Genomic DNA, 23,289 nt, shown 5'->3' with positions numbered 1-23,289 from the left:
ATCAGAACTGGACCACGGAGCGATGGAAGAAGGTGGCCCGGTCTGATGAATCACGTTTTCTTTTACATCATGTGGATGGCAACGAGTTGGAGGTGTTGACTCGGCCTCCAAATTCCCCAGATCTCAATCCGATGGAGCATCTGTGGGATGTGCTGGACAAACAAGTCCGATCCACGGAGGCCCCACCTCGCAACTTCCAGGACTTAAAGGATCTGCTACTGACGGCTTGGTGCCAGATATCACAGCAGACATTCAGAGGTCTAGTGGAGTCCATGCCTCCACGGGTCAGGGCTGTTTTGGCGGCAAAAGGGGGACCTACTGAATATTAGGCTGGTGGTCATAATGTTATGGCTGATCAGTGTATATACACATATAACACATACATAAATACATACATACATTTATAAAGCATGTCAAATTTACAATCACTTAATTACTGAAGTTGAAGTAAATATAGATGTCAAGTCCTAAAGCTATGTTTAATAGTGTATATACGTACACACACATATATACTGTATATATAAAGCATTTCAAATTTAACGGGGTGTTCCCATTATATTTTCTTTTTACTCCCAAGAAAATTATTAATATTTTTGATGGAAAGTGTCTTTTGTGTAGCTGTTTCTCCAGGTAACCTAATGTGTGTGTTATGTATGTTGAGGTTTAATCTTCTATACAGGTACAGCGGCAGAGTCCAACATGGGATTTGGAATACATAAAGTCTGTTTTAATGTTGAATATTGTAATAAACCTTATAAACAAGCTTGGACATTTTTACCGGTACACACACTATTCCTAATATTTGGCCATTGACATACTATACTATGACTTTTTATGGCATACTATATAATATAGATGTCAAGTCCTAAAGCTATGTTTAATACTATAAAGATGTACATTATTGATACCTGTTGGGAATTTTTTCCTCATTTTCCACTGCATTTCCACCACCAGCAGCCAACTGTCAGTCTGATGCCAGGTAATACTCCTAAAGCTGAACCTGTCTTTGTCTTGTAGTGTGGAAGGAAGCCAGATCACCTGCCCGTGTTTATTTCTTGTTTCAATGTCACAGCCAGATACACCCACTGTGGGCCAGTGTACTGTACGTAGCATCAGTAGTCTTTGTTTAGTGCCTTACTCAAAGGCATCTGGATCTGCTGAATCTGGACAAAAACATCTCTCATCACTGCACTGTGTGCTAATTTCCTGTATAGCTGCTTGTCTATGCCTAGCAGTGTTCCACAGGTGATCTTTGTGACATTTCAGTGACCCTAGTGTATTTGTGTTCAGTGACAAACAGGAAGCCCCCTGTGTGAAGACAACCCAAAGGTCAGTGACATAGTGTTTAGACAAGCTTCATGGGAAGGGTATACAGTTCTTTGAAATGAAACAATCCTGCTAGTTTTTAATCAGGATATGTTTATGATGTTTTTTCATCAAAACATTATAATATGGTGTAAATATACTCTATATTTGTTATTTCAATCAAGTCTTCCATTGTCCCACTTTAGGAAACATGGTTTCAAAACGTGGGGCGGTATGATTTGCTTAATGTGGGACAGTATGGATTTTGCAATAACAATGGATATTTATAGGGTTTTAGATATTTAAGGTGCAGGGCAAATTATATCCAATAATTGAGGGTGGCTTCATCTCTGTTAAAATGTTGTTTTTTCTAATTTTTCTAAATAAATCGAAATACTTGAAGAGATGAACTTTAGCAGCTCAGCATCAAAGTCCAAAACACTAGCAGTGAACCGTGAGGAGACCCGCCCCCTCACATTACACCAGTGATTCTCATCTTTTACTCTCTCAGTCTGTTCACAAACACGCACAAAACTCTCACAACTCTGTCACGGTTTCACACCACAGACTCCTTTTAAATCTACATTCCTGCTCTCCTTCTGACCGCATGGAGCTGCTGAGCTGCTGAGCGGCCGACCCACAAGGCAACAGTTAGAAACTTTACTCAAAGTTGGTCAACATGCTCCAACAATGTCAGCCAGCCAGGGGCAGTCCTCAGAGCCAGGAGCCGCCAGCAGAGCTCTGTCTCCGGTTTGTCCGGGTAGCAGAGCTCTGTCTCCGGTTAGTCCGGTTAGCTCCGGGTAGCAGTCTGACACCGTCCCGTCCTAAACACACCGCTGTCTCGCGCCTCGCTGACATTGTCATGCGCAGCTGAAAAAGTTCAGCAAACTTTGTCCCCAACTCACCGTCCTCACCGTCCTCAGGACATGTCGCATTGTCCTCGTCGTCTCTGGTTACCTGGGTGATAATAGACGGTGACTGGTCCATTAGCTCCCTCAGAGCCGCCGCTGGAGCTAGACTCTATGAAGTTAGTTGGAGGAGTTGTGGCACAACAAACTAGCGCTATATGTTGATATGTTGCCACTCCCTGTCTGCTAACGCGCATACTGAGCGGAATGAAAAAGAACAGCAGAGAAGCGGACCATGTCGGACCAAACTGCGCTAAAATGCAGCAGGTTAAAGGTTAAAGGTGTAAAATAGTTGTTAGTAAAAGTTGTAACGTTGAAGAAGTTCGAGCTGCTAACATGGGGCTGACGGTTTCAAGGAAGCCCCGCTCTTAAAGCCACAATGCAGGATGTGAAGCTGTCAGCGCTCCACTAAACCACGGTGACCGGGGAACGGTTACCGGGCGGCTCAGTTAGTCCGGGGACATGTTGGGGGGGACATGTGTCCGGGGACATGTTGGGGGGACACTCCAACACATTTCAGGCGTTTTATTTGTAGTTTTTATTTTGGGTGTAAATTCGCTGAATCGCTACAACGTTTATTAAACCGATATTTTTCACAATGTTCTCGTCGATAGTAAAATGTGTCCGTTTACTGACGTTAAAGTGAGACGGTTCTTGCGCGTGGCGTGTTTTTAAAGTTTGTTTCAGCACGTGTGACGTGTGACGTCGGGGGGGGGGGGGGGGGGGGGGGTGGTTAGCCTTGAAACCGATCGACAGGAAGAGGAAGTGAGGGACACACACCTTAGTCCTTAGATCAGACTTAGCACAAACCTTAGTCCTTAGATCAGACTTAGCACAAACCTTAGTTCTTAGATCAGAGTTACTCTCTAACTTATGAAAGATCTCCAGAAAGACTGCTCCTCCATGGAAACAAGGATGGTTTATAACATGTTTATAACATGTTTATAAAATGTTTAAGCTGTTATAGCTGCAATAGTTTAGTTGACAGTGATAGAGATATTCATACTAGTATTTATTTGACTTTTATTTAACCAGAAAATGAAGGTATGTCCCATCAACTCAAGGGGCGATTGATAGGGAATGGGAGAAAATGGCTTTAAAAAAAATCAGAAAAGAAAAAAAAATCGGGGATCACATGATGAAAAAGATGTGAATAAAAAAAACATTTATGCTACACAAATGATTTCATTTTTTCCACAATTTTCACTAACTTGTTTTTTTATGTTGTATAGTTTTATTGTTTTGTTGACATTGATAGAGACATTCATACTAGTATTTATTTGACCTTTATTTAACCAGAGAATGAAGTTACGTCCCATTAACAAAGGGCCTTTTGCTAGGGAATGGGGGAAAATGGCTTTAAAAGAAAAAAAAGGAAAAGAAAAAAAATCTGAGGTATCCCAAGATGATGTCAAAGATGTGAATAAATAAAAAAAAACATTTCTGCTACACAAATTAATTTATTTTCTCATTATTTCCTGTTTTTTTATGTTGTATCTCTAAATGAACCTGAGAAGGGAGCATTTGTCTCTGGTTGCGCTGCTTGCAATTCATACACATTCATATACAGTATGCAACCTGTGACAATGAAGAGTCGTGTATACAGTAGGTAAAGTGTCTCCATGGTGAGCCTGGTCCACTGTGTGTAACCTCTGTATATTCTACTGAACTCCTTGCCGTGACGTTCTTCTTGCTTTTACTGCATTCAAATCAAGTAACAATCGGCACACACAGCTGAGTGGAAAAGCCAGCATATTATACCTGACAGCTGTACTTCCTTTGATCACAGCTAGATGCTGCTGGCAGCTAAAACAATCTCTGACTCCACACAATGAATTCCAGTCATGTCCACTTTGTTTATCAAAATACAAAATATTTTTTTATCCACAACATTTTATGGTCTTAATTATTTGTATTTTAATGAGTGGCACATTTTGATAAGTATTCCATTAAGGAGATATTAAAGCAGCAGTTGGTAGAAATGGAGCAAATATGATTTAAAAAAGTTATTTTTATAAAATGATCACTATATCATGACAGTAGTGCATGAGACAGGTAATCTGGAAAAAAAAATCATGTTCCTCTGGTGTCCTCCGGTGTCCTCCGGTGGTCCTAATGGCATCTGGAAGATTTCACAGACCGGAGGAAAACCACCAATCAGAGCTAAGCTGGAGCCTTGTCGTCTCTGAGCAGCTGCCAATCACTCACAAACTCTGATCAAACGGTCAAACTAGGCAGCGCTGATCAATATTACTGTAATGCCTATTTCTCGTGTAAAATGTGTTCAGAATGATCTTGTAGTGTACTGTTTAGCTGTAGAATGAGAACGTTTGTTCCAGCTGGTGGGCGGGGCTTGGTGTTTCCCCAACTGATCTCAACATGGTGGCCAGGTCACAAACTTTCTTGTAGGCATTACAGTAACAGAATATTAATGCATATTTGATCAGCGCTGCCTAGTTTGACCGAGTGATTGACAGCTGCCTCCGTTGAATGAACAACCAATAGGAACGCTCTCTCTCTGAAATGACCTGTGGTTGGTCAAAGTCTCCCGTCACGGACTAAATGATGCCAAAAACATTCTGCCTGCTGCAGGTTTAAAGAGAAATGTGTTTTGGGACTTGATTGACTTGTGTCTCAGCTTTTCGCAGCTGTGGTTGTCATTTACACAGCTCCACTCACACTTCTCTGTCTTTGAGCTGGATTTTGCTAATCTAGGCTTTAGCTATTATTATCAACCAGAACAGGAGAAATTGTACAAATTAATGATTTATTACAGTAATAAAAACAGCACTTTGGATACTATCTTAAACACATCTCTCACATGTCCCTTTTAATTATTGCTCTCATCTTAATGTCAAGAGGGGGGGCCCCGGCAGCTCACCTGGCAGAGTGGGCACCCCAGTACCAAGGTGGAGTCCTTACTGCAACGGCTGGTGTTTGAATCCGACCCAGGGCCCTTTGCTCCATGTCTCCCCCTCTCATGACTAATACTATCACTATCAAATAAAGCCAAAAAAATCATCTTTAAAAAAAAATGTCAAGATGGTTAATAGGTTTTATGTAAATATTATTATGGTAAAATGCTGTCTTTTTCATTATGAATATCTATTTTCCCCTCCACTTCTATCAGAAACAAATAAAAAAAATAAAAAAACACTCAAAAAAGCTGTTGGCGAAAAAGTATTTACTTTTTATCATGGGCATGATTGAATGTACAGCTTGGAACACAGCATGGATACAGTATTGTCCATTGGATTGCACTATAAGAGAGCAGAGGCTCATCGCATTAGCATCGGTGTAGTTGGGAGGTCGCATCAGAGGATGTCGACACGAGCGAAGGACTGGTCCGTGCCCAGATTGTTCTCCACAAACACCTCATACTTGCCAGCATCTGACAACTTTGCATTTTTGATGGTCAAGATTGTGTTGGTGTCTCCAACGTCGAAGAATACCCTGAAAAACAATCGTAGCACCTTTATTATCACTATTTGTTTTCCCTAGAATTATAATTTAGTAGAATCACGATCCTGGTGGCATTAGTTCACACACAATGCCATTTTGACATGTACACATATCCAGAAAAAGCACTGTAAACACATAAATGGAAATGTATACTACATTCCTCCTAACTGAATCTCTTAGAGAGCCTACCTGTCATCTTCTTCAATGTCATCTCCATCTTTGAGCCAGGCAACATCTGGAGGAGGCTCCCCGTGTATTCCAGCCTTCAGCACCACTGTTGTCCCTCTCTTGGCCTTCATGTTGTCTGGGCCTTTAGAAACCTTAGCAGGAACTGGGAAAGCATGATGCAAATACTCCGTCAGCCACATGATTTGTTGAAGATCACAGGTGCTAGTATTTGGATAAAGATCGAGTTGTATGGGAGACACTAGTAATCACTAGAGGAACAGAGTGGAATGAAGCATTGGCTTCAGACATGTCTGACGAGGTCAGAGCAGACAGGAGCAACCATTAGCATCTGGTCTTTCTGTCCACAGTGACAACTCTGTCGTCAGTTAATGTTTTCCACTTCATCTAGTAGGCTGTTGTTGTTTTGGAAAGCTTTCATTCCATTGGTCAGGAAAATTAGGTGTTTTATGGTAGATATAGAAGACATTTTGGGAAATACTCTTAAGTCTACACCCAGCGGCTGGTTAGGTTAGCTTAGCATAAAGACTAAAAATAAAACTGCTAGCCTGGCTCTGTCCAAAGGTAACAAAATCATATTCACAAAATGTTGAAATGTTCCTTTGAGCTGTTTGATTAAATTCTGATTCCTCCAGCTATGCCAGATAAAAGGGATAGTCCGGATGTTTCTCACAGGGGTTGTATGAGGTACTGATCCATAGTTAGTGTATTACCTACAGTTGATGATGTCGGCACGCCTCCAGTTTAGAGAAACAGACAGGAGTTACCGCACGGAAGCAAAGCGATATACTGCCGTGGACGTTGTTGGCAGCAAAACATATTTTAGACACCTAAAAGAAAGACTCACCTAAAAAGAATCAGTATCACTTTAAGTGTACGCTATATTTAGAATATTTTCACCGCTTTACCTTGCCGTCAGACAGCTATACGGTCTATTCATTTCAATTTCAATTTATTTTTGTATAGCGTCAAATCACAACAGAAGTTATCTCAAGACGATAGATAGATAGATAGATAGATCGAGAGAGAGAGAGAGAGAGAGAGAGAGAGAGAGAGAGAGAGAGAGAGAGAGAAGCAGCCACAATAGTAGCCTAGCAGCTGTAATAGCTAATACAAGTCTATGTTTCCGAGGGGTTAGTGTTAACCTTGCTGGTCTACCGCTGCCTCAATAGGTTATTAAGTTTGTGATATTGTGTAAATCTGGTTAGTTCAGAGTCACCAATATCACACAATAGCACAAACTAACTAACCAATTGAGGCAGCGGTCGACCAACAACTCCAGGGGTCAGCAAAGTAAAATTTTCGATGGAGTGTGGTGGCTTTAGCAAGAGCATAGATGGATACAACAGCTTCAGTTCCCCATCAGAAAAGGCTGTCTGACGGCAAGGTGAACCGGCAAAAATATTCTAAATATAGCGTACACATAAACTGATATTGTTTTTTGTTTATTGTTTAGGTGGGCCTTTCCTTTAGGTGGCTAAAATACATTTGCTGCTGCCTCCGTCCACAGCAGTACATTGCTTTGGTTCGGTGCTGTATCTCCTGTCTGCTCCTCCAAGCTGGGGGCGTGCCGACCACCATCTACTGTAGGTAATACACTGACTATGGATAAGTACCTCATACAACCCCACTTCAACACACTCGAACAACCCCTTTAACAAAACTTAGATCGTATAGATCAAACAATGCCAGCTAACGCTAGCGATCTGCTCTCACCTTCCACTAGAATACAGGCAGATCCATATGTCTGTCCAAATGGATTTTTAATGGAAACAGTGTATTTTCCCAGATCAGCCAGGACCCCATCTCGAACCACGAGCGCCACAAAATCCGGGTCTTCGAAAACGTAGCGGTACTTGGGACCATCCTTCAGCTCTTTGCCATCCTTGCACCAGATGATGAAAGGATCAGGGAAAGCGCTAACTCTGCACTCCAGCTTTGCAGCGCTGCCCTCGACAAGAACCACATCTTTGAGCTCCTGCAGGATCTTGGGAGGGCCTTTTTCCCGCAGCTCTTTACGCGACCTATATGAGAAACACAGGAATATATAAGACTTCAACCAAAATGGGGTCCGTATGCATCAAACAAAGTATCTACGAAGTACGAACAAGAACAGATAGGTGTGGGGGACCGACCATCATTTTGTTTGAAGCATACGGACGCCTTGCGTGATTACATGCCTTTGAACTTTGCTCACTTGAATGTCAATGATGCCAATAGACATTGGACGCTTTAGTACCTGTGGCCGCGATACGAGGCTTGGATTCGGATGGCAGCCTCCTGGACCTGAGGATCGTTGATGTTCAGAGTGCACCCAGGAGGGGGTGTAGCCTTTGCTTTGGACATCTGCAGTGGTCAGAGCAGGTTAGCACTAGAAGGAACCTGGACATTAGTTCAAAACGTATTTGATATCCAATTGGCCTTTTTCATAATTAGCATTTTGACTTGTCATAGCAGGAAAAGCACAGGTGTTACTAATAACATTAAATATGGCTCTGTTCTATTCAAGTGTCCCAGTAAACCATGACAGTGTGACAGTGAGCCAGCATGCACAATACCAGGACCCTGAAACCGGAGCAACTAAATGGAATTCATCCGTCATTTATGTTAAAATGTCTTCTGTGAAAAAGACCTACATACCCTGACCAATGGAAAAGAAGAGTTAATCCTTAATATGCAATACCGTACCAACCATTTCTTTTACAACTTAATGTCACGTTTCTTACCTCGGAGAACCTCTCGAAGCTGTACTCTACTTCGGATCCACTCCAGAGTCAGCAAACCCCAAACACTTCATGCTTTATATGTAGAGGTCCTCAAGGATCAAAGAGAACAACTCATCACCCAGACGTTCCTTTTCCTTCTTTGGATATTAGGAAACGCTCTGCATGACGAGGCTGATTGAGGACGCGCAACAAATGTTGCAGAGATACTTCCCCGTCCTTATAAAGCTTTCATATCAAATACTCCTGAGAATTTGGAGCAGTTAATAGTTTTGTGTGTGGTTGAAATGTGAGTCGTCCCTGGTGAGAATACACACATAATTGTTGGTCGTCAGGGTCATGTGGAGGGAGCGGCCTCAGCCTGAACTGAGAACATTCTATGACAGTATCGTAAAATCATGACCCGACTCGACTGTGATCTTTTATTAGAGTGGAAACACTTTTCATGTCATCTCTTTTGTGTTAATGAGCTACTAGCACCGAAGAGTAAAATGAGTCATTGTTAAATATTGCAAATTCAAGAAAGGTTCACAGTAAATTCATAACTCTGCTACCACTTTTCACACCTAGTTTTCATCCAGTGTACAAACCATAGACTGCATATAAAGATGGACAACATTACAGCTCTCCAAAAGTGAAGCCAAAACATCTCAATCGCCCCCTGGTGGCTGGCTGCAGTATAGCTCATAAAGCCCTCCTCCTCCATGTTAGCGGATAGGACATGGGCCAAACTAAAAAGTCAAAGTACACGTCAGATCATTTTTTCATTTTAGGTAGTTCTTATCACGCTGATGTAAAGTATGTTCAAGTGTTCATTCTTTCTGCCAAGTTTGGTTTTAATTAGTTATTTGATACTATAAAAAGGGGGTGAGACGTCATGACTGACAGCTGTGATTGACAGCTGCTCTGAGTGAAGTAGTCACAGCTGGAGGCTCCGGAATTGTACGAGAGAGGAGATATAACATGAACTCTTCATAACTGTCACCAGTCTGTGTAACAGAACATGTGTCAGTTTGATCATTAATGTATTTATAGAGATATTATGCTTAGTAGTCGTGTCTTTCTAGCCAAAGAGCTACCGTGGTGCTAACGTAGCAGCTAGGTGGCTCACGCTAACAAGCTGCGGCCGTGCTCGGCTCCTGAGTGGCTCGGGCATACGTGTGGGCAGGACCTCATTACCGCGGCTCCACCCCCCCGATCACTACTGCGCAGACTCTGGCTCCAAATGACGTCAAAATCTCGAGATGGCTCCCGTATCCGGGATATTTTGGCTTCACTTTTGTACAGCTGGAGTGGAGACGCGTCGTCCATCTTTATATACAGCCAGCCTGTTCTCATTCCCAGCGTGTCAAATACCGAGGCATGTGATACTGCCGCACGAGGCACCCTTTAGCACAAGTATGAGACGCACCGGGCGTCCAATTAACTACAATGTAAACCCATCCGCGGCAACAGCAAACGCACAGAGAAATTGCACCACGAGTGTGGTGAGGTAGCGAAAGAGACACAACGGGCAAGTGGGAAGAGAGGACTTTCATCCAGGAGACCGCTATTCGTGTCCCATACGTTAAGTTTCACTTTCACGTTACAATCAGCTGTTCATTCGTGTCCTGTGTTCACAACGTTCAGTTTCATTTCCACTCTAAAAACTTAGTAGTTTTAAGCCCAACCATGTCGTTTTTCCTAAACCTAACTAAGTGGTTGTGTTGCCTAAACCTAAAGTGACGCCAAAGCGTAAGTATGTGACGAGTTGGTTGAGAGCACGTTTATACAGTCTATGGTACGAACACATTACTACATTGTATTCATATATTTCTCATATTTCCTTTATTGTTCATAGCCGTAACAGCTGTCATGCCTTTTCCATGCCAGATTCAGAAAGGTCACAAAATAAAAAGCAGCAGCTATAACAAATACAGTCACTCAATAAATAAACAAATTGCGAAACACACACAAAGCAGTCACATTCATATAATCAAAAAAAGTCATTCATTTAACAAACTATTTTCTCTGTGGGTCTAATATCCATCACGAGGCACTGCAACACATTCCACAAAATACGGCATAGGATTTAATACAAAATGTGAAGCGTTCAACATCTTTTTTTTCAAAACCCTGTCGTCTGCTTACAAATAGTTGTTGTATGATTAAAGAACATAATATAATGCACAGACGTTCAGAATTGAATGCAAAATTGCATCCTCATGCTGATGTTGCATGTTTTCATTCAGGTTTAAAACAACTCCCTCAGTGATTAACTTCTACTCTGCATAGAGAAATGACTGAGCCAAAAAGACAAAGAGCTGCAGAAAAGGGCAGTATTTATCTAGCAATAGCATTAGAATATATAGAACTAGTAGAATCATTTCATAGAATTACCAACAATCTCTGCCAGTCAATACACTGATCAAAACAACTGGTGATTTAGCTGAATGTATGACGCAGCTTTACACGACATCGTCGTAAAAGACTCATCACTGTCTGATTGGGAGTCGACTTTAAAATGAATCCAACCTGTCGCAGAAATTACACTTTTTGTATTAAGTGTGCAAATCTGTACACAGCTGTGAAGAGCAAAGTGATCAAAAATCTGACATTGTGCAAATGTTTCACATGCTGGTCTGAAAACAGAATTTGCCCTCACAAGGCAAAGCAATATGAAAGAAACAATACAAGTTAGCCATTTATTTATGATGAGGATGAATCGAAATGATCAACGCATCACTGATTTATGATCAACGTCATGTTAAAGCAAATGTGCTGGTAGTGACACCCGAAGATAGACTTCCGAAACAAATATTTAGCATGAGTCATATTCTACCTTCAATCCAACCAAGGGACAATTGTCAGTATGTGTCCAATTGCAGTCTTCAATATTGTCCTTGAAGAGGACTTTATGTGCTTTAAAGGACTAAAATGAGATCAAATGTATGATTTACCCATTCTGCAGTGAAAATCAACCAGACATGTTTTCTCTCATTTACAATCTATTGATGATGAACAAAGACTTGTAAGACTTGTTTTTAACAATATTATCTTATGTATTTTTCCCTCAATATAGCTCGAGCATGGAATAAGAGGAGGCTTCCCTTAAAATATATTAAATATTCCCTATGCTGTATGGATTGTCTAAGATTTAAACCGGGGGCTGTAATATTGCACATGTATTGAATTTATGTTTTGATCACTGTGTATAGCGTCTTGTAAGCTTGTATGGGCTGGAAACCAAAAGGGTATATGACGCTTAATTAAGGGAATAAATAATAATTTATAATTTAATTGTAACCATTTAAAATCTTATTTAACTTTATTTATAAAAACATTTCTGGGTCATTTAAAAACTGTAATTTATAAAAACCAAATAACTATTTTTTTTTTCAAAGTAGTAGCTGTTAAAATAAGAACTAATACACTCAACAATGTCGTAATAAACATCCTTTCTCAATGAACTGGAGAGGCTATTTTTTATGCTGACTAATGCTAACTGGTTAAGGGCACTTGGAGGCACCCCAGTATCACCAGTGGGTTTCTAAAGCCATTCAGTTAACCCCCTGAATAATCTCACATTTAATAATGATCTGGTATCTCAGGCTGAGTGCTGTATGCACACTCTAAGAACACATTGAGTGACTCAGCAAACTTGTAAAGTTCATTTTAGTAAACTCAGAGATGAGTGTAAATATCTCTGCGTGGCTCATCCCACTGGATCCTTTACGCTGGGCTGAGTGGAAGAGCTGAGCTGATTGTTTGCTGGTTGTTAGCTTACTTGTGGTGAAGGAACTAGTGTCTGCAGAGCGCCAACACAGTGGAGCCACTTGTGCTGTGCGTCTCATCACTTGGAGCAAAAATGATCTAATAACAAATTCCAAAACAAAATTCAGATATTGAGAATGAGCAAATCATTACTATCTTTAGTAACATTAGGGAAGAAATTAGTGCTGATTATAAGAGTCCTTTTCTAATAGCCCTTGTAGAGAATCCTCCGACGTATCCTCTGAACTCCAAAACTCAGAACAAAAAAGGAACTGCTACAATCTTGACAATCATCGAGATGCTACAGGAGTATAAAAACTCAGGTACTGTAGCACGAATGAAGTTGGATTAAGTTTAAGGAGAGCAATCTTGGCTGTCCTTAATCATGGACACATAATTAGACATCATAGAATGAACATGTGGTCAGGAAACACTGACTATGAGACTGTAGACGGATACAGCGGAGGTGTTGCTGTGGAAAAGGCATCAATTGTTTTAGCGCTCCTTGTTTTGAAATTGTGCTCAGAATTCATTATTTTGGAATCTCGTGAATAACTTGTACTTAAATGAAACAATATTTTTAACATCAAAACTCTATTACAGCAATTTTAGGTCTTCCATGGCGGGTTAGGGTTACTACTATGTCTTAATAATGCATTCCCTCTAATCATTGGAGAGTTGACAGTAAGAAAGGAAGTCATTTATCCAAAATGTATGCAAAGTTACAAACCTTGAGGTACTAACTTGAAGACAACATCCTGCCTTGTATGAACAAGGTCCACCATATAAAAATACAGTCAGGCTCTTGTAACTTTGTAAGAGTTCCCTTAAGTGTGAAAGCCTCTTTTAGATTCTCTTTAGGAACCACAAAAGAAGAAGAAGTGACGTCTCTGTAGATCACAGCCACTACTGGTTTCTTTTTTTTTTTTTTTTTCTTCCAACCAAGTTCAACAACTCAAACCTGAAGGGACCATCCCACCTCACGGCCCAAAGTCTCGTCTCACTCTGAGGATGCCCCCCCCCACTCCCACCCACGGTAAAGTCATGACAACTGGTGTTTGGAAGCCTGTTTTCATTGGGAGACAGGTGCGTTGGGAAAAGTTGGCACATTTGGCGTGGCGGGGCTGGTGGGGGTTTGTGGCGAGCTCTGGTAGGACCGCAGGAGGACTTTGTGCTTAGTGGCCACCTGCTCTCGCCTGCGCTGCTGGTCGGCCAAGAATTCCTTGAGACGGGTGGTTGTAAAGGTGAGAGTCTGCCTGCGGAGGCGCATCAGGTAGGCATCTTGAAGCCAGGAGTTATTGAAGCAGTCCTTAATGGAGGGACGGGCCCTGTGGAAGACCAGACAGTGAGAAGATTTTCCAGTGGGCCGCATGCAATATTTTGTGAAAAAGGTGATGCCACTAAACTGAGTAACTCATCGGTTTGTATCTATTCAGGCTGTTCTCATACACCGTTCATAGCTATAAATATGAAAAGTAATGCACTGTAATTCATGTATATCCCATGAAATCAATTCATATTTAATCCACGCAGGGCCGGTTTAAGACGTAGGCCATAAAAATGTATTAAAAATAAATGTCGGTGGGTGCCCGTTCTCATTTTGCGCATTGAGGTAGCAAAAGAACAAGTAAAGAAAGAAAGAAAGAAAGAAATACACTTTTCACCCCTTTAACTCTCGTTGTAGTGAAACTGACTAAACACTTTTAAGCCAACAATATCAGGGACCATGTGCTAATTTATATAATAATAAATACAATTATTTATGAAAATAAAAATCTTAATTTTTCTCTTAAAACCATTGTGATGTCTGATGTCTGATGTGTGTTGCGGTTTACGGGGCCAGGGTTAGGGTTCTGGGGGATCTGAATTTCATCTAGGGCATCAAAAGTGCCAGAGCCGGCCCTGAATCCACATAATGGTGAACCAGGAAGTATAAAGAATGACAAACGCCACGTAGGGAGGAGGTCAGGATGGATAGCTGGGTCAAAAAACACCAGGCTGTCACACAGGAGAACGGTGTTCGTGTCCCGTGTGAAACCAGTTGATTTATTTATTACATAACTTCCACTTCTGCAGTTATTTTTAATCCAAACCACAATCTTTTCCTAAACCTAACTAAGTCGTTTGTTGCCTACTCCTAACCAAGTTGTTTCCTGTGAAGATGGAAGTTTATTTTGAAAAGACTGTATGCATGTAACAGGCGTAAATGGACACGCGTTGCTGGACATTCGTAGGAGAACGCTTGAAAAATGAGGAATAACTTTTTCGAAGATATCATAGATATCTGCTGTGTGAGAATATGATGATCTACTCAACCATTTATTTTGCTGTAAAATTAGGTCTCAGCCCTATGGCTGCCATGATGGAAATTCTGTACAATATGGGAACTACAAAAAGGATGCATGTTCAGCTTACCAAGGGTAGCTACAGAGGATCTTTTTGAGGAACAGAGAGGCACTTTGGGACACATTCTGGTAGAGTTTAGAGAGGTCAAACTTTGCCGCCTGGATCCTGGCTTCAGTCTCCTGAGGATCATTTTCAATGAAAGGCGACTTGCCGCTCAACCTGGAAAATCAGGGGGAAGTTTTGACACTTACAAAACAGTGTAGATCCCTCAAAACATGTCCACAATGCACAATACAATCTAATCATTAGGTTAGTTGTGAATTAAATGAGTATCACAAGAGCAACCAGATGTCCACACCATGTAAAATTAAATAATAAAGGAAAGACCTGAGATCTGAAATGCAAATGCAGCAGATACATTTTCAATCATAAACCTCATTTCACATAAAGACATAACTATTATGTTTCTATTTAAAGAGGGCCTGCTGGGTGGAAGCTGTGAAAGCAGTACTCACATAATGAAAGTCAGTATGCCCACGCTCCAGATGTCAGCTGGAGGACCCACTACATCCCCTTTCAACATCTCTGGAGCTGCAGAGACAAGAAAGGAAAAGCCTTCATTATTTTACACAGAACTTTAATCACATCTGCAAATTGTCTTTGTACAACACAAACTATATGTAATTACTTAATTGTGTGTGTGTAGTCTTTTTAAATGTGTGAATGCATAGTCTTAGTTTATAATACTGCTGTGTTTTCACAGCTAGTGCACGCCCACTGACAAAACCGTTACACACATCAACAGTAATTACAGTAATTGATCTGTATCAATAGAACTCAACGATCTATAAAAATCAATCATACTCTTGTCATGAAGGGTTTTTTGTATCATTTTCATCCTGATAAATGAGCACAGGAAGATTAAATAATGCACACTTAAAGGTGAAAAAAGTTCTATTTTTTACCTACCCCAATGCACATAATGGCAGTAAGAGGATCATTTCTAAAGTGAATTCTACTTTTTTAATCCTTTAAACTTTCAGTAGGCAGAATGTTTTTGGCATAATTGGGTACAAATTCCAAAATAACCTTTCAGCATATTGTAATTCAAGTGTTCTGAGAGAAAACTAGACTTCTGCACCTCCTCATGGCTCTGTTTTCAGGCAAACGTTCTCTTTTTACAGCTAAACAGTACACTACAAGATGTTTCTGAAAACATTTGAGGAGAGAAATAGGCATTACAATAACAGAATATTGATTCATATTTGATTAATTTGACCATTTGATCGGAGTTTGCAAGTTATTGACAGCTGCTCAGAGACGGCAAGGCTCCAGCTCAGCTCTGATTGGATGTTTTCCTCCGGTCTGTGAAATCTTGCAGATGCTGTTAGGAGCACCGGAGGACACCGGAGGACACTGGAGGACACAGAGGGATTTTTTTCATATTACCTGTCTCATGCACTACTGTCAGGATATAGTGACCGTTTTATAAAAATAAAATTTTTTAATCATATTTGCTCCAAGCTTTCAGTGCTTTGCCTTAACATCATGGAACACATTTCTAATCAATGATTTCTATTAAAGCTGAAGTAAGCGAGATGGGAGCAAATACGATTGCAGTGACTCGCAATTTTCCCTGCTGGGTGTAGCGTAGCAAAGACGGTGAAATGTTAACCTGCACTTGACCCATGTGTGCTCAGTTTGACAGTAACCACAGCCCCGTGATGACAGCCATCCATGCTTTCTTCACAGCCAACAGGATAAAAGCCAGATTTACAAAAAGCGTCAGTCCTGCAGCAGTTTGACTTTTGGAAACTAGAGCCAATGAAAGTGTGGGACATCGACTCAATATGTGGGACAAAGGATAAAAATGCTATGCAGTCCCTCATAAAGTGGGACACCTGCACACCAACCGTCACCTACTGTAGGCAATACACCTACTGTAGGCAATACACATACTGTAGGCAATACACCTACTGTAGGTAATACACCTACTGTAGGCAATACACCTACTAAGGATAAGTACCTCATACAACCCCACTTCAAAACACCCAATCTATCCCTTTAATCTACTAAAGCAAATATCAGGCTCTGTAGCTGCTAAATGCTCAACTCTATTCACTAGCTAGCTGTGTCTGTCTGCCATTTGGTGCTGAGCAGGTAGTGTACAGTCTGTGAAAGAGGCTGCCTGCTGAGTCTGGAAATGATGCTGATAAGAGCCTGAATCCAGTAAAAGTAAATTTGCAGGACATAAAACCAAAACATGAGCTGAAAGATGCTAATAAGCTCCACAGAGTTGAGGGAATTTGGGTCTCATTCGATCTATTATTAAAATAAAAATATTGATCAGGGCAGCTTATGTTTTTTTCCCCCAGTGGTCTGTGTTAAACGTACACCGTACAACTTACACATATACTCCAGCGTTCCAATAGGAGGGCTGAACTGCTTGAGGAAGAGAGGGTTGTACGTCTGAGCGCTGCCAAAGTCAATGATCTTGATGACGTTCATGTAGGTGATGATGATGTTCTCTGGCTTGATGTCCAGGTGGAGGATGCGTCGGGTATGGAGGTAGTCCAGACCCTGGAGGATCTGCACGATATAGGTGACCACGTCATCCTCTGAGTAACGGAACCTGAAACACACCAGAAAACAGCTGCTGAGAGGGCTCCAGGGAGAATACTTTAAGGCAGTTGCTCATCTCTAAATAAATTCAGCTCATTCAGTATAAATGGGAAGTAGTGATTTTACATCCGATAAGCAACCAAGTTAACAAGTACAGCTGTTTGGCTTCACCTGTCTATGAGGCTGAAGAGCAGCTCCTTCCCACTGCAGTACTCGGAGATAAGCACCAGGTAGCGCGGCGTGACGTAAGCTTCGTGCAGAGCCATGATCCTCTCGTGATGAAGGGACTTAAGGATGTCGTATTCCTGCAGCACGCCCTGCTTGCTGTCTGCCTCATATGGAACAATCTTAGCCATAAAGAGGTTGCCTGTGGCGTTTTCCCGGCACTCACGGATCACACCAAACCGACCCCTGTGTGAAAAAGAATCAAGAGTCAACAGTTCCTTTATGTCCATAAACCAGTTGGTTGCAATCTCTTCACCTCACCGCTAGATACCGCCAGATCCTACACACTGCACCTTTAAATGAATAAGTGCTGAGTTTGAGGGGCAAAAAAATGAACAAAATGTCAACATGTATTACCTTCAGCCTTCACTGGGGAACTCAGCAGAACATATTATCAAATAGATAACTGCTCTGAAAGATTAGACACTTTTTAATTGTTTTATTTACAAAGTCTGGCTTAGCTTTTTTTACTTCCTGACAATGGTGAAAGACGTATTCAGAACCTTTAATTAAGTAAAAGTACTAATACCACATTGTTGAAATACTTCATTACAAGTAAAAGTCCTGCATTCAAAACTTTTCACTATAGTGGTGAGGTTGCAGATTGCAGATCAACTGAATACTCCTCCGCTCACCCCTCCCTTTCCAAGAGTCTTGGAGGAATATGGTAACTATGGTAACTATGGTAACGGTACTCAGGTAATGTAAAAACGTGAAAGTCTCTCTCTAGAGTCAGTGTTTGGTTTGCCCATTCTGGGCTACTGAAGAAACATGGAGGAGCAACATGGCGTACTGTGAAGAGGACCCGCTCCCTATGTAGATATGAAGGCTAATGAAAACACAATGATTCTTAGTTTCAGGTGATTATACACTAATGTAAACATAGTTATGAATATTATATTCCATTTCTGCTAATAGATCCCCCAAAATACTACACACTGTTTCTTTAAGAAAAAGCATTTTCAACAAAATGTACTTATAGTATCATTGTATTTTTACAATGATACTATAAGTACATTTTGTTGAACAGGCGGTTCTTGATTAAACCTCCCATCCTGCATCATAGTGGGTTAGCATTTGTGCGTTTTTTGAGTGACAGTACGGGCTCAGCATGAGGAAACGAGTCAGTATTTCAGTCAGTACTGAGGATACCTGTTTAGGGGAGGCCCATTCTGCAGGCTGTACTGACTGGGTGGTTGATGATGTGGGTGAGAGTTCTGATTGGTTGGTACTAACACGTCAAACACGCTCTTATTCGGCGGCACTGATTGCAACATGTTGTCCAGGTCCATGATGAGGGGAGGGGCTTGGACAGAAACGCGGTTTGAACAGGCGGTGAAATGGTCCCTGTCAGTGTTATACATCCATGGTTTTACTATTATATATGATGTTTCTGGATTAATATTACAGCTGCATTAATGTATGTGTTGCGTTTTACTGTTGTCAATGTCTTTAACTCCTGTATATACTGTTGGGTAGTTTAATCTACAGCGATGCATCATATCTGTAGTGTTGCTGTCCTGTAAGCCGTATCTCTAAAAAGTCTTTTCATGGTGTCAGAAAAACAGCCCTGTTTCCAGCTGATCCAGGAGCAAAGAGTTTATTTAGCTTATGATGTTGGATAATAATCTCTCTCATTACCTTGCTTTCTCATCCATGAAGGTGTAAGGCTTCTGTGGAACTCCCTGGCGCAGAGATCCCTCTCCAGGCTTTCCCAACGGCGTCCTGCGTCCTGAAGGTGTGGCCCGTCCTGTTGGTGTGACGCGTCCAGATGGGGTAGTCCGGCTGTCCCCTCCTTGTAGCAGTGGTGTGAAGCTCTGCACCACCACCACGGGCGGTGAGAGAGTCACGGGCGGTGAGACAGTCACGGGCGGTGAGACAGTCACGAGCGGTGAGACAGTCACGGGCGGTGAGACAGTCATGGATGGTGAGACAGTTACGGGCGGTGAGACAGTCACAGAAGTGACTGAAAGGGTGGTGGTTGTTGGGGTGGAAGTAGATTGAGAAGGTGGAGTAACGCGTACGGTCGCAGCTGGCACATACATGGGAACAGATGAAATGGGTTTCCCGATGGCAGGTGCAGGTGGTGGTACAGGAGAAGGGGATTTTTTGGCTATGGGGGAGACTGCATTTACAGGACTTTTGGGTTTGGGTGGGACAACAGGGGGAGGCGCCAGTTTGGTTTGTGGTTTGCTCACACTGATGCTAAGGGTGGTCTTGGCTTTGGCTGCTGTGGCTTGGACAGCTGTGGTGGTCTGAGCAGGGGCTTGTTCTGAGGGAGCTGTACTAACGGGCGGAGTAGCAGCAGGACGGCTAGCATCAACCTGCACGGTGGGTTTGATGGTTACTGGAGAAGCAGATTTAGCCACAGATGGAGCGGGAGCTGAAGTTGAGGGAGGGACGGGTGTTACTGTACTGGATTTACTAGGAGCCGGTTTAATGGGAGGCACTTTCATGGATGACATCATCACCACAGGGGGAGGAGGAGTAGTTGCAGGGGCAGTCTTGACCACCACTGTAGCACTGGATTTAGCTGGTTCTAAAGAAAGACAAGGAGAAGGAGGACATCATCAACATATAGTAGAAATCTTTCATGAGTTGAGTGAACAAAAACTAAACTTAAACACAAAACTGTAATCCTTTCAGAATCTGGACATTTTAAAGCCGCAGTATATTTTTATCATCATTGGGCAAAAATCCCATAATAATCTTTCAGCATATTGTAGTTCAAGTGTTCTGAGAGAAAACTAGACTTCTGCTCCTCCTCATGGCTCTGTTTTCAGGCTTTAGATCATCTAGCCCATGACAGGAGACTTTGACTAATCACACGTCATTTCAGAGAGAGAGCGTTCCTATTGGCTGTTCATTCAACAGAGGCAGCTGTTAATCACTCGCAAACTCCGATCAAACGGTCAAACTAGGCAGCGCTGATCTGTGAAATCTTGCAGATGCCGTTTAGCATCTGCACATCTGGAGCACAGAGAGATTGAATTTGGAGATAAAGTCAACACTGAAGATGTCATCCGAGCTGCAAGAGAATATCACAAGAACTTCTGCCTATAGGGACGAAGTAATGCTTTCAGAATCAAACATACATTCAGCTATACGAATGATCATATTAACGTTAAAAAATGTTCATAGTGTGTGAGAAAAGAATCGTTTATAAAGTGCACATTAGGTTTAGTTTGTTGGTGAACACAGACACACATGATCTTTTTCAGATTACCTGTCTCATGCACTACTGTCAGGATATAGTGACCTAATATAGTGACATAATAAATGAGTACATTGAAAGCAACTTAAAGGGACTGTTTGTAAGTTACATGTATAAATCAATCCGGGTCGGTGTCCCATGCACGCTCATGTGTGTCCACGCTGTTCAGACTCAGACACCAACACAAACTACAGTGAAGCACCAAAACCTCTTGGTTGTATCTAGTGAAGCCTGTCTGTTAAACAGTGTTGGCCGCGGCCGGAGGACGCGGGGGAGACCGTAGCTTCGGTCTCCAGGACCGGAGTCTCTGCTGTACTCTGCTCCTCTGCTTGCCTGCTTGCCTTCACGCTCAGCTCGCTCCACTCTCACATGCATGCTGCTCACTCCACACTGCAGAAGAGTTAGTTTAGCTCTGAGAATATCTAGTGAATGTTCAGTGGACGTTTGTGCAGAAATAACTGCTGCAGCTCCTCCAGACCAACAGAGGTTTCCCGTGTCTTGTGAAGTGACGGGGCTCCGCAGAGAGACACGTTATCGTCTCCGACCAAAACTCCGGCGTCTCCCCTGTTCCCTCCGGCCGCGGTCGGGAGGCTGAGGCAGGAAAAGCCAACACTAGGATCAGCATTGATTCATGGAGAGACCTTCGTCTGGTCAGCTAATATTACTGCCAAGCAGCTGAAATATACAGTGATATTGTGCTTTTAGCTGACGTGTGCTACCTCACTGTTTTGACGGATGCTTGCTCACATTCAGGTAGCGCATGCACACGGGCGAGCGCGAGCAACAGGACGCTGACTTTTGTTGACTTAACGGCCACAGGTGTTGCTGTCACAACTAATTTCTGATTCTTACAAACAGTCCCTTTAATGTATATTTGATGGCCTTATCTAAAATAAACACAAAGGTCTCAAAGAGTTTCTTTGAGATGATACATACCTGAAGCGTCCAGGCTTACTACTTCGGAGAGGTTGCTGTAGGGGCCCTGGCCAGCTTTATTGACACATGCCACCCTGAACCTGAAGGAGCACCCTGCTGGCAGGTCAGCCACATTGTAATAACAGTCTGCCACCCCTGTAGCCATGATCAACCAGTTGGTCTCACCTGGGGAGTCAAAATAAGATCAGTCTGTCCATGTTATTTCAAGAGACAGTTTATAGTAGAATTACATCACACTTCTCATCATTCTAAATCAAACACACACACCTTGTTTTAAGCCAGTCTCATTTCTCATGTAATACTCATGATTGGAGCATATTGTTTTATGCTACATGCAGTACCTGTGAGGGTTTCTGGACAATATCTGTTATTGTTTTGTGTTGTTAATTGATTTACAATAATAAATATATACATACATTTGCATAAAGCAGCATATTTGCCCACTCCCATGTTGATAAGAGTATTAAATACTTGACAAATCTCCCTTTAAGGTACATTTTGAACAGATAAAAAATGTGCAATTAATTTCCGATTAATCGTGATTAACTATGGACAATCATGCAATTAATCGCGATTAAATATTTGAATCGATTGACAGCCCTAATTAACTAGTTTGATGAGAGTCGGTGTGTTGCATGGTCGAAGGTCAAAGGAAAATTAAGTGAGTCTTAATAAAGCTTCCCGTAGCTTTAAGGACAACCTAAATAATCTGGGCAACCCACAGCATATGATATGAGACCCCATTATTCTTGGATCTATGTAATCCTTTAAAAACCTACAGTAAAAAATATCAACCATCCATGGGGTTCAATTTATAACAGTATATGTGGACATCTGACAGTATTCATCTGTCTAAAAAGGGAATAACACATGAAATCCTTGTCAGTGAACACTGACCCTCTGCTCTCCTCTCCAGAGAGTATGTGCAGGGGGCCATTGTGTCTGAGGGCCTCCACAGCACCAGGGCTGTGTTGTTGTACTTCTGAGGTATTTCAGGGGTCCCAGGACGATTAGGCAGACCTGAAAGAACAAATATATCGTCATTATATACATATTACTTGCCCTCCAGTTTCTTCCCAGGCTCTCTGTTGTCTATCCACTAGACTATAACAGCACTTATTACTGTATTTTTTATAAATATAGTACTATCATAAAGAAAGACATATAAGTGATGTATGTCTCAGATCTTACGAGCAAGAGATATTGTGCAAGAGCTGGACACTGCGGCCAGGGGGCTTGTAGCAACACATTCGTAGACCCCTGCATCCTTTTTGGTGGTCTGCATGATCATCAGTAGCTGCCGGCCATCAGGGCAGGCGATCATGTTCATCCTGGCATCAATCTCCAGGGGCTTCTTATCTGAGGACACATGCATAAAAATGGTCATTTATGATGAGATATAATGATTTAGATTCAAGTTTATATTACTTATCATAAATGAAAATGTCAAAGAATATTAACTCATCAAAAAAAGTTCTGTTATGATTAAAAAAGAATTGTGTAAGGAATTATCAAACACTGAACAGAAGGTCGTCACGCATGTAGCTGTTGGTTTAATCGGTTTCTGGAGTAATAAGGAATGTCACTTGTTTATTTTATCTCCTGTACT

The 23,289-nt window shown here is 41.8% G+C and overlaps 3 protein-coding genes across 8 annotated transcripts in view; all 3 read right to left on the bottom strand.

Annotated features, from left to right (window-relative positions):
- The window catches only part of ctdsp1 (CTD (carboxy-terminal domain, RNA polymerase II, polypeptide A) small phosphatase 1), a 34,944-nt gene extending 32,272 nt beyond the window's left edge, over positions 1 to 2,672 (bottom strand). Inside the window, exon 1 of one of the 2 annotated variants that reach the window (XM_037789852.1) lies at positions 2,211 to 2,672. In XM_037789852.1, the coding sequence (XP_037645780.1) occupies positions 2,211 to 2,292 (82 nt within the window). In that variant the 5' untranslated portion in view covers positions 2,293 to 2,672. Of the gene's footprint in view, positions 1 to 2,206 lie in introns of both variants that reach the window. The other variant, XM_037789851.1, reaches the window with a different exon arrangement.
- A 2,708-nt stretch (positions 2,673 to 5,380) lies between these two features.
- On the bottom strand, positions 5,381 to 8,246 carry LOC119500555 (SPEG neighbor protein-like). The gene is made up of 4 exons (XM_037790332.1): positions 8,101 to 8,246; positions 7,578 to 7,885; positions 5,865 to 6,006; positions 5,381 to 5,666 (listed from the first exon to the last, which is right to left on the bottom strand). Exons 1-4 carry the CDS (start codon positions 8,205 to 8,207, stop codon positions 5,528 to 5,530), a joined length of 696 nt encoding a protein of 231 aa, XP_037646260.1. The 5' UTR covers positions 8,208 to 8,246; the 3' UTR covers positions 5,381 to 5,527.
- Positions 8,247 to 10,388: 2,142 nt separating this feature from the next.
- The window catches only part of spegb (striated muscle enriched protein kinase b), a 51,937-nt gene continuing 39,036 nt past the window's right edge, over positions 10,389 to 23,289 (bottom strand). For 3 of the 5 annotated variants that reach the window (XM_037790586.1, XM_037790588.1, XM_037790590.1), the window contains 9 exons: positions 22,872 to 23,039; positions 22,578 to 22,700; positions 21,681 to 21,845; positions 19,172 to 20,069; positions 17,477 to 17,716; positions 17,092 to 17,315; positions 15,199 to 15,274; positions 14,753 to 14,902; positions 10,389 to 13,665 (listed from right to left, as the gene is read on the bottom strand). In XM_037790586.1, coding sequence (XP_037646514.1) covers positions 13,410 to 13,665; positions 14,753 to 14,902; positions 15,199 to 15,274; positions 17,092 to 17,315; positions 17,477 to 17,716; positions 19,172 to 20,069; positions 21,681 to 21,845; positions 22,578 to 22,700; positions 22,872 to 23,039 — 2,300 coding nt within the window. In that variant the 3' untranslated portion in view covers positions 10,389 to 13,409. The remainder of the gene's footprint in view (positions 13,666 to 14,752; positions 14,903 to 15,198; positions 15,275 to 17,091; positions 17,316 to 17,476; positions 17,717 to 19,171; positions 20,070 to 21,680; positions 21,846 to 22,577; positions 22,701 to 22,871; positions 23,040 to 23,289) is intronic. The other 2 variants (XM_037790589.1, XM_037790587.1) reach the window with 2 other exon arrangements.

The sequence above is a fragment of the Sebastes umbrosus genome, chromosome 13, assembly GCF_015220745.1.
Source record: "Sebastes umbrosus isolate fSebUmb1 chromosome 13, fSebUmb1.pri, whole genome shotgun sequence".
NCBI lineage: Eukaryota > Metazoa > Chordata > Actinopteri > Perciformes > Sebastidae > Sebastes > Sebastes umbrosus.
Note: the sequence above shows the minus strand (reverse complement) of the source record. Positions and strands in the feature narration are given on the sequence as shown.

What these genes read in the sequence shown, in the direction of transcription:
- LOC119500555 (XM_037790332.1), bottom strand. Translation starts at nt 8,207, where the DNA reads ATGTCCAAAGCAAAGGCTACACCCCCTCCTGGGTGCACTCTGAACATC. An exon ending in TGCCTGTATTCTAGTGGAAG is followed by an intron (nt 6,007 to 7,577) that starts GTGAGAGCAGAT and finishes ATGCTTTCCCAG; the next exon opens with TTCCTGCTAAGGTTTCTAAA. An exon ending in GACATTGAAGAAGATGACAG is followed by an intron (nt 5,667 to 5,864) that starts GTAGGCTCTCTA and finishes ATTGTTTTTCAG; the next exon opens with GGTATTCTTCGACGTTGGAG.